The 16,063-nt window shown below is 43.4% G+C and overlaps 1 protein-coding gene across 1 annotated transcript in view; it reads right to left on the bottom strand.

Moving 5' to 3' along the window:
* Positions 1-16,063, bottom strand: part of FLT1 (fms related receptor tyrosine kinase 1) — a 172,639-nt gene that overhangs the window by 79,330 nt on the left and 77,246 nt on the right. Inside the window, exons 11-12 of the mRNA XM_059995932.1 lie at positions 10,441-10,555; positions 2,518-2,626 (exon numbers count right to left, since the gene is read on the bottom strand). Coding sequence (XP_059851915.1) covers positions 2,518-2,626; positions 10,441-10,555 — 224 coding nt within the window. The remainder of the gene's footprint in view (positions 1-2,517; positions 2,627-10,440; positions 10,556-16,063) is intronic.

Below are 16,063 nucleotides of genomic sequence, written 5' to 3' on the forward strand. Positions count from 1 at the left end.
TTCAGACCCAGGCAAGGGGGCTCTCTGTTCAGGCTGTACCCCTCCCCACAATGGAGAGAGTCTAGCGGGTGGGGGGGGGGCTGCCCACACAGAGCCTATGCTATCCCCACTCTTTATCTTTCGTGGGGCCCCTGGGGCCCCAGAATTCCCTGTAAAGATGGTCCCAAGTCTGCTTCCAGACTGTCTCAGACCTCTTCCCCCTTCGCTCTGTCTGTCCTCCTGAGGTCAGACTGCTGGGCGGTCTGCACACTTACAGGGCCCAGGGAGACTGTTTGGGGGAGGGGTGGACAGAGTTTGGAGGTGTGGCCTGGGGAGATCATCCCCAGGAGGATAGGGCCCCTTACCGTGAGGGCCGAGCCCGGAGTGGAAGGAGAAGCAGGGTGAGCCGGGGGTGGGCTTCTCCTGCACCGTCAGGCACCGTCACACTCTGTGCAGTCCCGGAACTCTAGGTTTGTGCCTGACTTTCCAGGTCACCGTGAAAGTATCTTTGTCCACCAGAGGCTACAACACATTTCACAGCTTGTTCATGTGATTCAGAACTTGTAAGTGGTTAGACGTATAGTCTGTGGGCCTCTGTTGGTCTTCTCGCCTCGATTCTGAAAATGCCAGGGCCAGCCTGTCCTCTTCTTTCTTTGGATTCTTTGTACCCACAGGACTACCTCAAGTCCCGCTTCCTTCTCAGAGGCTTAGAGCAACACTCTACAATACAGGGCCACCTGTGGCTACTGAGCCTTGAAAGTATGGTCAGTGTGACTGAACTGAATTTCATCCAGTTAGTTTTATCTTATTTCAACCCTGATTTTTAAAACCGAAGGGATGTAATATTTTAAAAAATACTGATGACGTGTTAAAATGATAACATGGGATCTGTTAGGTGAAATAAAATGAATTTCACTTTTTTCTTTTTACTTTAAAAAAAATGGTCACTAGAAAATGTTAAATTATGTATGTGGCTGACATACTTTTATTGGTGGAATTGGCTTGGCATTGGCTAGCATCTGTCACGTTACTTCTGCTCATTCCTTTTGATACTAGGATACAGGTAACATTTCTTCTTTGTGTCCACAGCGTTCAAACCGTCTTCCTAGAAAGACAGGGCCTCCTTGCTATCTCTTTGAATGCTCAACACAGAGTTGAACTGTCCTGTTTAATAGTTGGTGCTCATTAAACTCGTACAAACGTACTGAATGTTGAACAGGAAAGGCTCACTCTTTTGTACTCTAAAATCACAGAGACAGTGGCCTTGTTGCCCCCCAGATATAAAGGACAACACAAACCTTTGGACTTAATTAGTCTAAATCATCTGAGGTTGATTAAAGAAAGAATCAGTCTGTGTGAAACTGCTCTCTGAATCCTTCTCTAAATAAAGGGCTTTTCCTATTTGGAATGAACGCAAAGATGATTTTATCTCCGCTTCTCGAATATTGAGGGTATAGGGACTGACTTGGTTTTCAGAGGCTCTCCCGTGTGCCCCTCCACCTCTCTCAACCGCATTTCCTCATCTGGAAAATGCAGGGCTATCATGTCGAATTATAGCCCCTAGAAGTCTCTTCTGGCTCTGACATTCTGTGAGCACCTACCCACGGATCTCTCCCCTGGTACAGCTTCTCTGAGGGTCAGCTAACGTGCCAGAAGGCTCCCTGTGACCTGGCAACCCATACTTCTCATGCAATTGGACATACCTATTTCCTTCTGGAGAACTCAAGGCAACTGCTACAGCCTGCCCCAGGCAGTGCGAAGTTTCCAGAGAGTTGGCCAACTGCCCAGGTTTTTTCAGAATATTGGGGGAGTGTGGAGCCAGGCAATTGTTTTTATACTTTGAGCTACTTACTTCCTTCCTGTACCCATGGAGGGACATAGGGAGTGCCATTTGTGTCCCTTGGAAGTTATAAGATTTGCAGACACCATCATATTTAAGGTTAAAAATTCTGAAATGCTACCAAAAAAACAGCACACTAAGAACGATCAACCAAGCTCAGCTTCAGATTTCTTTAGGAGAACCTCGTGTGCCAAAAAGCTGAAATTCAGTTGTGAAACATTTGCTGTACAGCAGAAATTAACACAACACTGTAAATCAACGATAACATCAATTTAAAAAAAAGCTGTGAAACAGTTCGCCTCTTGGGTTACAAAGATGTCATCCCATGTATTAGAATTGGTTTCCTTGACTGTTACCGAACACCCACTGTGTGCCAGGCCCTGTGCTGGGGACTGTAGGGTGTTCAAAAAGGAACACGACAAGATCCCAGATTCACAATCAAGCCCAGGAAAGAGACGTAGACAAACAGCTCTAAAAGGGAATTCAGGGAAATAACCCTTCAGGAGACCCAATGACCCCATGATGCTGTGGAAAACTATTCCTGAGAGCAAGGATGAAGGTACTCAAAGCTGGACAAGTCTATGGAATGTTTTTTTTTAAAAAATAAAAGTCACTCAAGTGCACTCAAAGCACAAAAGACTGCAAGAGAGACTTGAGGTCCCTGGGCTGTCTTCGTGAATATAGGACACGTGGCTTACCTGTGATGTAAAAGTTTATGTTTCTTTCCACAGTCCCTACTTTATTGGCAGCCATGCAACTGTAGATTCCAGAAATTCTAGAGTCGGCCACAGCCAAGGTGCTAGCCGTCTGCAAAAGAAAAGGCAACTTCAGCGACAGGAGGAAGAACCACTGGACACCCGCTGAGATATTTCTGAGGGGGACATGATCCGGCTATTCCATTGCCTCAACAGAGGTAGAACTGCACACGTGGTGGTTACCAGAAACTCTCCCCTCGCCGAGCCCTCAGCAAGAATGGAAAAACAACAGGAAAGCAGGTCCTCAGGAGACCGGGGGCTATGACATCCGACTCATATGAGGGCTTCAGGCTTATTTATCTCGTGCTGCTGGCGTAACAATTACAGACCCGAAGCCCAGATGCGGGACAGCACGTCCTACCCTATGAGGTGGTCAGGGCCACGCCAACGAGAGGGGGAGGTCCAGGCCTTCCCTTTTGTTTGGATGACCTGTGATCACGAACGCCACTTGGTCACAGGAGCCTTCTTTGCCGTCTGGTTCTGTAAGCGGTGTGTTAAGGGAGCACAGACAGAGGAGAAAGGCTGCTGAACCATTTCTTTTCTGGGACGCGGCACTGCAGCCCTAATGACGCAGAGGGAGGGGCGGAAACTCCCTGAGGCTCTCGCGGGTGTTTGTAAATTCCTTAATTTCTCAGGCTGTCAATCCCTCCTCTAGAAAATGAAGATATAAATCATGGATTCACACGGCAACGTCGCTTCTCTAGGGTTTAGTGCTGCTCTTGGGCAGATGAGCCCCTAACGAGGCAGGAGGAGTCAAAGCTATGTGAACTTGAAAGCACTTTCCAAACTATGATGTTGCGAAAAGTAATGTCTCAAAAAAAAAAAAAAAGAACCACAAATTTATACAGCTTAAAGATTTGCATGGCTGTCTTCTTTTAAAGATAAAAATTAGCAGTATGAAATGAATTGTTGAGAATTTTAAAATTTAACCCAACCTTTCAAAAAAGTAATGCATGCTATACGTGAAAAAAAAATGAAACAGCTAGTAAGTTTTTCATATTTAAAATTACAAAAAAGGTTGATCCAGTTACTTATAAATCGTTGCAGCCTATCTCCTAGGACACAAAGAACTGGTCATAAGCCCTGAAATTGTAGAGGCTGTGCTGATGCTTCCAGACTAATGGGGTGTCCTGGCTGGAGGAGAACGATCCGGTCACTTACAGGTTAACGTGATACACAGAGAGGCTGAACTGTGACAGCGGGCTTTCTAAGATAGTAACACAAATTCTACAAAGAGTCCTAACATTTTTCTAAGTTGCTACGTTATGCGGTAGGCACTTTACTCGTATTCTCATATCCCTTAGGAGAAATGAAAGTATGTCTGTCTTTACAGATCAGGAAGCCTAAAAAATATATTCGTAGTTTTTTTAGCCAGCAACTTCATTGCTCCAAATTCTCTGTAATTTCCACTACGGTACAGTTGATATTTCATGATACCTTTTCTGTTTGTTAGATCTGTTTAATTACATGTACCCACATACCCTCTGTGTATTACTGAAATTCTGGGAAATGAGTGTCTGCGATTCGTGGCATTTTCATCCAATGTAGCAGATACTGATTATTTGTTAAGGCATCCCCCAGACGTTGTAAAGGGGACGGAGGGGAGTATGACACGACCCTTATTCTTAACGTGAAGGACTACTTCTAGGTCACAGGAAAGAATTTCCCTACTTGAAGCCCAAGTATATATTATTCTCTCTCTTACAGAGAAAGACTCTCACAAAAGCAAATAACCAGTGGAGAGAGCTCAGGTGTCTCTTTCTCTATTTTGATTACTAATCACTACAGGAGGCGGGGAATACAATAATTCTGGATGGCTGTTTAATTACTGCACCCACCACTTCAGAGTTGTAGAGGAAAAAGTAGCTAGAAGAGAAGCTTGTAGGTGACAGGTGGAAGGACAAGAGAGATCACCAAGTGAGACTCTGACTCCTGGAATTTTCTCAGGAGACGAGCTCAGGTGCCTGAAAGCAGCATGAACAGGGTCAGAAGAGGAACAGTCGTGGAGACCTCACAGCCCCTCTGCTGTTTGCCTCTCAGCTCAAGCACAGTTTTCCTTACGAAGTTAGCGCTCAATGTTTATCCTAAAGGGCCTCAGCAGAGCCTTATTTAGATTCTCAGATGTATTGCTGCTCAATAAGTAAGTGAACTCATTTCTGTTTGGCTTGAAGATCTGAAATGATGAACAACGATGACCTGAAAGTTGCATTTGGATTTCTTTTAAAATTATTTTGATTTCACTGAGAGCGGGGCAACTGAGAACCAGAACTGGGTTTCGTGGTGAGGGCAATCAATTCAGATGTGCACATTTGCCAAATTTAGGGCCTGTGCAGGCAACCGGGGGAGGGCTGTAGCCATTTCACAACACTGCGAAAACAGCTCAGGATTTCTGTATAATCAGAGAATAAAACTGCGGTCCACAGAAGTGAAGTGAATCCAGGCCACACGAACCATGGAGATAACAGATGCATCTGAATCTCTTATTTTGCCTGAATGACCTCTTCCGAGACTGACACCTTACCCCCAGTAGAGCCTGCCCCAGAACTCACCTCTCCAAAGTTTCTATTAAAATTGAACTAGAAGGTGACATTGGTGGGAGCTTACATTCTTTCTTTGTTTCTGGGTACCTCTATGTTACCCTTGCTGTGCGCCGGACAGTGTGTGAGGCAGTACCTCATTTAATTAATCCTCCCCGGAGCCCAGTGACGTGGGTGTATTACTTGTTCTACACAAGAGGCAACTGAGGTTATAAACTGATTCACTCAGAGATCCATGGTACCACAGACAGCCCCGAGCAACAATTATGCCCCGGTCTGTCTGACACCAGTGCCTGTGCTCTTAATCTACACGAAATTGCTGCTTGCCGCCTTCAGACCCTTTAAATCTAATAGTACAGATCTACTGGTAGAGTTCTGTCTCTGCCTTGAGTCGGATTTTCTCTCGAGAATACCTCCTTCAATGAGCAGACATGGTCACTACAAGCTCAATGCTACTGTGTACAGAAATCCTTTTTTTTTAGTATTTTATACAAGTTGCAAGCTGATAGTGTTATATGGTTTGAAAATATGATTGGTAATGGACATGTTATAATTAGAGAAGAACATTTTAAAATAAGATGGAACGTATGTCCTGTGAGCAACGTTATTCAAAATGATCTGATTTCTAGAGGACTTTTATTTTTCTAGAGTATATTTTAAAGCTATAAATTAAAATATTTTCATGAAAAAACTATGACACTTGAAGTATAAACTATAGAGTCAGAAAAGGGAGGTCAAGTGTGAGCTGGAGGTGGGTGTAGTTTGGACACAAGAGAACTTCTCACAGGACAGGAGTCTCTTGGGTTAAGGGGACAGATGTGATCCCCGGCGGTCATGACCAAATACTATTGTTTCAAGAGGGAAAAAATGGAAATAACGTAACAGTTGGAACAGCAAATATCAACTTAGCACTTGAAAAGAGAAAGTATTTCAAACTCAAGAAGTTGAGTTGTAGCATATGTTTGAAATTATCATCATATATTTTATAAGGTACACCAAAAGAAATTCCCAAGGCTGTCTGCTTGTATCCATTCTAGAATTAGTTTCCATTTGCCAGTTTTTTTTTAGTTCTGAACCCACACTTTGGGTGCCTGTTTTCCCTGCGAGGACCTCAAGGATTAAGATATTAGAAACAGACCCTTCAAATCCGTTCTCTGGGTTCTTCTGTATGACCCAGGAACGCTGGTGAACACTGTCGTCAGGTACTGTAAATTTGGAAGTTATTCATTCTCCTTCCTTCCTTCCCTTTCGCTAAGCGTTAGTGATTCACTACTGGAATGTGGTTTGAACCTCATGGAACAGAATGGATGGGATGATGTGTAATTCAGCCTAATTTCCAGCACCTGCCTTTAAAAAAGACCTATATATGGATTTTATTCTCGGATGTTTCTATTACAGTTTCCTTTGAAGTGTTTCAGGGAGAAATAAAAGCAGATATGTAAAGGTCAGGGAAGAATCTAAAATGATCCTGGGGTGGTGCATTTGAGCCAACTGATGGGAAACAGAACGTGAGAAGGTAGACAAGGTCGGGGAGTGGGTGGGAGAGCGGAACCCAGGCTGTACTCCCGGGATGAGGCATTCATGCTTCGGTCATGGACGTGTCTTTTACGGTACACACATTTCTCAATGAAACCTCAAAACGATTTCAATGGAGATGTTGCTAAGATGTTACATTGTCATGATCCTCCAGCCTCACAGAATTAATGCTGTGAAACGCATTTCCTGTGTAATTTTTCCTAACACAGGGCTCCTTCTACTTCCTGCCCCAAGTCTACAAAGTCTGGCAAACCCACTGAAACGATACCAGAGCTCCATGTTTGCCGTTAGCAACTCCAATTGATGACTTCACTTCTCACAGATCTGGGCCAAAACCTGGCCATAAGGAGACTGAATTTTATTGTCTCGTGCACCCTTCCTTGGGTTAAACAAAACAAAACACAACAGGGGCGTGGGGCGCGGGGGGAAGCAAGTCCCTGAAAGGCAGCAGGTGCTCGAGCAGGACCTCGCTCCACTGATGGCTGGAGCAGGGTCCCGGGCATGCCGACTATATGACTGGGGAAAAGCATTGGTGTGCTCTAAGCTGGGACTTTCATTTGCTTTCTTTACTTGAACAGAAAAGAAAAGCAGTTTTAATTGTAAAGGAAATAACAATGCAAAGAATTCTGAGATAGCAAAACTTCCGTCTGTCATCTGAAAGACGTTTTTCACACACAAAGATATATTAATAGATGCTAAAAGCAAAATTAGTAAAGTCTTCTAAATTTAGGACATGAAATTAATAACTAAAAGTCTAATTTGTTACAGTCACTACTAGGATATGTGTGTGTGTGTGTGTGTGTGTATACACACACTTCGTATAGAAGGAGTATTAAAGGTTTTTCAACACAATTGTTTAATAACTAGTCTTTACTGCATATGTTCACAATCAATTTGGGGGATTGCATTAGGGAATATAAGACAATCATCTTGATAACAGGCAAACGAGACAGGTCATGTGTTCGGAGCTCCATTTTTTGGAGGAGAGAACTCAGGTTCAGAGAGGTGAACTGATTTGCACGTGGTTACACACAGTAGAAAGGGCAGACCTTAACCCATGCTCTGCAGGTTGGATGGCCAAAGGGCCAACTGTGTCTGGGGGTCTCTGTTTAAAAACCTGGTGTAACTACAGAATTACAAGACAATAAATTTGTTTCAATCACACATGGAAAAAATCAGGGAAGATTCTTTATCTCACCCAGGTTTTGTCATGGAGGCAGGTAGCTACTTCATGGTTCAGGCTAATCAGAAACATAACCTAGCTTTTTCATTTTCTATTTTCTGTCGTATGTTTTTTTGTGGCTAGAATACCACAAACCGGACTAGAAGTTCTTTGGAATTAAGCTCATAAATTCGTGTTTTAATATCCAGCAGTTAACAGTACAAGCATCTGATAGGGTCAGGGAAAGGCAAAATGAATCGGCACGGTCAAGGGCATCTTGAAATTATCTAGTACTTTGTGACAACTAACTTGCTTTCTACTCTGAGGCAATTTGCTTTTTTTTCAAAAATGTAGTGTCACTCAAACTTTCGAGTTTACAGAGTGTCCTCTTTTCTAAGTATTTCATTAAACTGCTGTCTCACCAATAGCTACACATCTTGGAATGTTTTAAACTACAGTTTGTTTGCATTTGAGAAAAAGAACTGTAAGCCACCTACACCTTACTGCAGTGGTTAGAAAAACTTTTCCTGAATCCTTGACAAGTGATCGCTGATATTATCGTGCAAGCCATCACCATCTTAACTAATTTCTGTATTGGCTTAGTTGGCAGAGCCCTGGGTTTTGGCAATGAAGACTTGGGTTTGAGCTTCTCACGTGCCACTTTTAAGCTGCGTGACTTGGAGTTAGTCATCTTATCGCCTCAGTTTTTCTTATCTTTAAAATGGAGATAGCCACTCTGGCCCACCAAAGAATGATGTTGACATAAGCGTATGTCCAAAAGTTTTCCATCAGGAAGAATTCAGATGTTATTTGTTATTATGAAGTCCTATGCGGAGAATGATGCCATCTATTTTGTTGCTTTCAAATGCAAATATAGCTGAACAGATAAATAAGCATGACCACACTTAAGGAGATAACACCCATATTAACAGACTACTCCAAATCAAGATATGCATGTAGAAGTAGATATTCTAGCAAGGGGTGATTTGATATGGGTTTTTTCCCCCCCTTCTTAAAGCATCACTACCCCTGTGCCTGATAATAGCAGATTTTGGAGCTGCATTTTTCACTGATTCGACAGAGAAGAAAACCACCAGGTCTGAGATCTGCTCAGACACAGGTATCAGCTAGTGTTGAGGTTAAGGGAGTGGAGAAAATATGTCCAAGAGCAGAAAAGACGCTCCTAGACCCTGACTAGGTCAGGGAAACTTTTTTAAACTGAGCATAACTGACAACATTATATTAGCTTCAACATTTGTATGTATTGCAAAATGATCACTACACTATGTCTAGTTAACACCCATCACCACACGTAGTACAAAGGTTTTTCTTTCTTGTGATGGGAATTTTTAAGATCTAGTCTCTTAGCAACTTTTAAGTGTGCAATTCAGCAGTATTAACTATCGTCGCAGTGCTGTATATGGCGTCCCAATGGCTTATCTATATGTTATAGGAATTGGAAGTTTGTACCTCTTAACCCCCCTCATCCATCTTGCCTACCTCCTGCCTCTGGCAACCACCAATCTATGAGCTTGTTTTCTTGTTTATTTGTTTTCGTCCACATATATGTGAGATCACACAGTATCTGTCTTTCTCTGTCGGACTTATTTCATTTAGCATAATGCCCTTAAGGTCTGTCCATGTTGTCACAAATGGCAAGCTTTCCTTCTTTTTTATGGCCGAATAATATTCCACTGCGTATACAGACCACATTTTCTGCATCCATTCATCTGTCGATGGACACCTAGGTTGTTTCCATATCTTGACTGTTGTGAATAATACTGCAGTGAACACAGGGGTACCTATATCTTTTGAGTTAGTGTTTTTGTCTTCTTCAGACAAATACCCAGAAGTGGAATTGCTGAATCATATGGTAGTTATATTTTTAATTTTTAAAGGAACCCCCACACTGCTTTCCATAGTGGCTGCACCAATTATATCCCCACCAATAGCGCCCAAGGGGGTCTGCACACCCTCACCAACATTTGTTATTTCTTGTCTTTCTCACAATAGCCATTCTGACAGATGTGAGGTGATATCTCATGGTGGTTCTGATTTGCCTTTCTTCAGTCAGGGAATCCGATACACTGTGTGTGTTTGTACACCCCAACTTAGGCTTCGCCCGTGCGAAAACAGAGGGGAAAACAAGATATTTTGTGAAATGGAAACATTCCATTTTAGCCTCAAGTTTTGTGCTAGCTTTTGCTTACTGACCTCTCACTTTATTTATGTCAGAGGTTCTCAGTTCTGGTTATGCTAGAATCTCCCAGGAAGCTTTTGTGAACCCTGGGCTCCACGCGAAAGACTCACATGTAATAATAATTGGTAAAGTAGACTACTGTGCAGCCAGAGTTGAGAACCACTGATGTGGACCAGTTTGATGCTCAAGAGGCATTTCTACCTCTTCCGTTAGGTCCAAGGACTCACTCCTTCGGGACTGGTGCTCGGTTGGGTGTATATAGCAGTTTGAATAGCCTCAGTGCATTGCTCCGTGAAGACATACTACTTATTTTCTTCTCTGAATTTTTGCTTGAGCGCTTGAATTCCTTCTGGCTCTAATAAACCCAGAACTGGGAGCTGAGTGTGTGCTTTTAGAATAAATACCCCCATGCTTATTTTGACGAACAGTACCTTATTCTTTCCTTCTAAGACTGCCGTGCGCTGAGTGATGCTCTCAATTCTGTTTCCTACGGTGCTGTCAGGATCCAGGATAAAGGACTCTTCATTATTGGAGCAAAAGTCATACCTATTTTTAAAAAAAGTAAGCCATCACTATGTTGCTTTGCAGCATGGTCTAGCCCACGGTGACCGGTGAAATGAAAACCATTAAGTCCTCAGATAACAAAGTCACAATTTTCTTCTTTTCCTTAGACTCTTCCCCCCCAATATCCATCCTCAAAACTTAAAAACAGCAGACAGATTTTGCCTGATCTGCAAAACAAAACAAAACAAACCAAAAAAACCCACACCAGTGTTATCTCCATATATCCTTCCTGTTCTATGTTAAATATTAAATAAAAATGCATAAATTTAAAAATCTAGTATCTAGATTTTAATTAGTTCCTAGTGGAAGAAACATGCAAACACGGAAAAAAACGGAAGTTATGTTAATGAACGTAAACCTCAAGGATAACAACAGCATTTCACAGCTATAAAAGGCTGGCATTTAATATGAGAATATTCCATTATACAGCTAATTTTTTCCAGGGCTGATTAAGTGTATATGGAAACACACATCATGGAGCAGCTATTAAATTCAGTCTATTTCTTTTCAAGTTTTGGAGTATCATGGCAAGCTCTTTAACATCTCAGGCCTCAAGTGTTTAATTATAGAATATGTGTGTTGAAGTTGTTTAAGATCTTTTTTGCTTCTGAAAGTCCATGAAATCTCCCTCTCTTACTGTTTAAACTAGCTGGAGCAGTACCATTTTAAAGAGAGATTCCAACCTATTTCCGAAAGTATGTTCTTTCAAACACCTGATTATCAGTAGGTGCCTGTCACTTTACTACCTAAATCACTGGTGTAAATATCTATTGATCATTTATTATGTTTCTTCATCTCTGTTTCATTTACTTCTGCTGTGATCTCTATGATTTCTTTCCTTCTACTAATTTTGGGTTTTGTTTGTTCCTCTTTCTCTAGTTGCTTTAGGTGTCAGCTTAGGTTGCTTATTTGAGATTTTTCTTGTTTCCTGAGGTAAGACTGTAATTGCAATAAACTTCCCTCTTAGGACTGCTTTTGCCGCATCCCATAGGTTTTGGACCGTCATGTTTTAGTTGTCATTTGGATCATTTATTATGTTTCGTGTATCCTGGGTTCTACACGAATAAAAAATCCAAACAACAGAAAGGACACTTACATCCACTCTGACCCGGGCAGTGCAGTAGTATTTCAACATGCCTTTTCCCAAGCCAACACCCACAAAGCTGCCACCAGACCGACCCCCTGAGCATTCGGGGTTCTAGTGGAATCCTCTTTGCTCCAAAAGCTTCAACAACTGGACTGAAGAAAGCCCAGGCTTCCGGGACTGAGTCAAGGCCATCCAAAGTCCATTCCCTAGCTGCCTTTTCAACCTTACCGCTACAGACACGTTTCCTCACAGGCAAACCACAGTTCGGTTCAGCTACTTCAAAGAAGACTTGAGTCCTAGAGCTGCCCTGACTTCTAGCTGTATGAAAGTTTTCTCCTCGGAAACACACAAATAAAATTATACCTGCCCTGTTCATCTCACGGGATTATACATGTGTTAAATGACCTAATTTAACTGCAGAGGTTTTGTAACTTAAAGACACCCCAGAAAAGCGAGGAACTATTCTCCCTGTGGCTCGGGGTGTGCACACACCTGATTCCTTCACCTTCACTCACCAGTGACTGCTGCCTCGATGCCCCTCACTGCCGGCCCGATCTCCTCCAAGCAGCTTATCCTGATCCCTGTGAACCCTTACCACGCACAGGATCAGAACCACTCGATAAGCCTGTAGCTAGACCACCTTAACTTGTGCTGTGATTTCTATTTGCGTGAACCGCCCAGAGCCTAGCTCTGTACCATCGCGTAGGACAAACGCAGGTGCTCAGTAAGTGGACACTACAGGTGCTTTGCTTTCTACCACTCATGACAAAATGAACGCTGATTTCTTTCTTTTTTTTAATTAGTTATTTATTTGGCTGTGCCAGGTCTTAGTTGCGGCAGGTGGGATCTTTAGTTGTGGCATGTGGGATCTAGTTCCCTGCCCAGGGATGGAACCCAGGCGCCCTGCGTTGGGAGTGCGGAGTCTTAACCACTGGACCTCCAGGGAAGTCCCCAACGCTGATTCTTTTAAAGCAGCCTTTTGAGATTTAAATATGGATTTCTGGGGGGGGGACACGATGCAAATATACAAAGAGCTATTTTATGTGCCTCAAAAAAAACATCTGTGGGTGCCCAAGGTGTTTCCCTGCCAGACTGGGTAGCTTAAGAGACAAGTGCGCGTAGGAACTGGGCTGAGTGCCTGCAGGCAGCTCACGGCCTTTGCTGTTTTCCGACCGCCTTATGGATTGATGCTGTTCATTTCTGTATCTCTCTCCTGGATGCAGTCTTTCCTCCTACCTCCCAGCCTAAAGAGTGAGGACCCTGTAAGGCAGGGAAGTGGTCATTTGTATGATTACTTGCACTGTGAACTTTTCATGGCGTCACTTCATATGCCTTCCTTCTGGCTTAGAATTTGCGGTGAGCGCACAGCTGGCTGGGCTCTAACCTGTACACGTCTTGGGCAGATTCTGCAGATTTTCAAGCCAGAAAGAACGCGTGGTTGCTCTTAAGTCATTGTTGCCCTTGGCTACTTATGTGAGAAGAAAGTGAGAGGATGAAATAAGTGAGAGAAAAGGTAAGAGAGGAGGAATTGTGATGATCAGAAAAAAAAAAAGTTCTGTGATTATTCCTGTCTGGTCCTCAAGCTGAGAAAGGACTCCAGCATGTGAAACTAGGGAGTCTTCTGGGGTGGTCTCCCCTCCTGGGGGGGCACACTGCCATATAACGTCCTCTCCCCCAGCGCATTCGCCAGTTTCTAAGTTTGCATTCAGTGCTTCTGAGGCCCCACTGGGCCAGCAGCTACAAGGACCATGGGCCACCTCTACGGGATCACTCTGTCTTCATAGTTATGCCAGGGCCAAGCATGTAACTGGCACCCCACAAACATTTGGAAACATACAGGCGTGAGGTACTGATGTGTGGTTCCTAGTAAGAGTTTTCATTGGTTTTAACTGTTTATTGTTTTCAAACATATGGATGAGTAGAGTCATAGTATAGTAACCCCCCATATACCCATCACCCAGACTTACTAATTACCAAGAGTTTGCCACATTTGTTTCATCTATCCCTTATTTCTTTTTACCTTTTCTTTTGAGAAATATTGTAAAGCAAATCGCAGACAGCATGTCATTTTAGCCTCACATATTTAGTGCATGTCTAAAAATTATGCACGTTTTCTAATAACGACAACGCCATGATCACACCTAACAGAATTAGCAATAATTCCACGGTGTTGTTTGTATCTGGCCCATATATCAGATTTCTCCAACTGTTTTTAAGATGTCTGTTTTTACAGTGAGATTATAAAATTTAAAAAAGAGGGTTTCCCTGGTGGTGCAGTGGTTGAGAGTCCGCCTGCTGATGCAGGGGACGCGGGTTCGTGCCCCGGTCCGGGAAGATCCCACATGCCGCGGAGCGGCTGGGCCTGTGAGCCATGGCCGCTGGGCCTGCGCGTCTGGAGCCTGTGCTCCGCAACGGGAGAGGCCACAACAGTGAGAGGCCCGCGTACCGCAAAAAATAAATAAATAAATAAATAAAATAAAAAAGAATTCATAAGGACAAACCATTCCTTAAGGAATTTCTGAGATTTTTTGACTAGCTATTCCTACAATCATCAGGTAAAAAAAGTGAACATTTTAACTTACTGATTAGTAGAAGGAACGGAACCAAAGAGAAATTATACACTTTCTCCTTGACTTGAAATATATCATGGCCTTAAAACTTTATCATTAAAATAAGTTATTTTGTCCTACTTTTCGTAACATCTATACCTCGAACTACTGTCTAATCTCAGATCTTTCACACACATGGGGTACATAGATAGGTTTATATAACGTGTGTGTCTGTGGAGATATATATAACATGTATATGGGGGGTTGTTACATATGTGTACACCTGTGACATGTACACACGTTACACAGGTACTCGGTATTGTGATATCCAAGAGCTGAAGTTCTCTTGTATCTGAAAGAGAAGCCTGTAATTTCATTCCTTTTTCCCCAAAGAAGTGAAAAAGATAAGGGAGGCCTTAGAGAAAGGTCTTAATTTCAAACTCTCGGTTGTCAGGAAATGCAAAGAAATACGTTAGAGTGAAGCAAGTCGAGGCATTTCCCGAGGGAAACGCAGTCGGCTGCCTGAGTTCACGCGGCTGCCAACATACACCCCCGACCCCCCGCCCGTCCCTCTAAGGGCAGCTACTGTCGGCACAAGCCCCGGCCTGGAAACTAGAGTTGCTGCAAGGTCCTCCAAGTGGAAAAGGACAGGTTCTGTGGCTATTTTCCATACTGGGGACTGTGATTTTTCCCTCTTTGTCATTGGAACCTTAAAAATAGCATGTCATTTAGGGGGCTGACTCTATAACAGCACTTGAAACGAGAGGTAGGGGGAGGGGAATTTGCCTGAGCCCTTAAGAATACATCAAGCTCTTCAGGAAGTAGATTGTGCCATGTTTGAAGATGCAAAGATAATCGCTGTGCTGGGAACCGTCTTGAGGGGGGAGGAAGCCGAACAACAAGAGGAAGGCAGCGCTCGCTCCTGATTTCGCACAGGAAGTCCTCAGCACCTCCTGCCAAAGGGAGATAAGAAAGCTCCCAGGCACTGTTCTGGACAAGGCCGCTGTTATCAGCTTCAGCTCCACGCTGTCCTCTCCGTGCTCCAAGCCCCCCATCCCTTTCCTAATGAGCTTTAGGACTCTGACCTCTATTTGCATACAGCATGCCAAGTACAATAGCGTGGAGGTATTTATAACCATCGAGAGGAAAAAAAAAATTTCCGGGGTAAGAGTGTACTCCATTGTCGATTGCCCTGGAGCTGAAACAAATTAGTTTTGGACTAGAGATTGATATAAATAAATTAAAAGAAAGCAGGCAATGATGGATCCAACACACGGAGCCGGGACCCTCCATGTGACATGTCTGTCTGTCTGACTCCCAAGTAGGAGACATCTGTGGGGCTCTCCCATCTGGTCCAGGTTACCAGGCTGCTCTGCTCGACACATAGCGCTCGACACACACCCTCCATAGATGCAGATGACGTTACTGACCTACATGCTCTGGGTTTTTCCCTGTAGTGCTGATGGGTTTGCCCTGTTCCCTGCACACTCGTAAGTATTTGGCTCCTTTGTGACCAAACACAGTTTGGAGCCACAGAGAAAGGCAAAGCCAACGCTGGGATCCAACCTACGGTCTTGGCAATTCTGACTGTCGGTCCCAACAGGCAAGCCAGAGGCTGTAATGATTACGGTAGACACTAGGCGATGTTACATTCTACTATGATAAGGATTATACTTTCTATGCGCTAGGTACTGTGTGAGGCCATTCACGTACACTATCACATTGATCTCTACAACATCCTAAAAAGTAGGTACTATCATCCCCCATCTAATGGACAAGGAAATTGAGGATGAAGGAGGTTAAGTCAATTACCCAAGGCTAAAGGGCTAGGAGGTGGCAGAGGCGGAATTTGTA

Source organism: Delphinus delphis, chromosome 18, assembly GCF_949987515.2.
Source record: "Delphinus delphis chromosome 18, mDelDel1.2, whole genome shotgun sequence".
NCBI classification, from domain to species: Eukaryota; Metazoa; Chordata; class Mammalia; order Artiodactyla; family Delphinidae; genus Delphinus; species Delphinus delphis.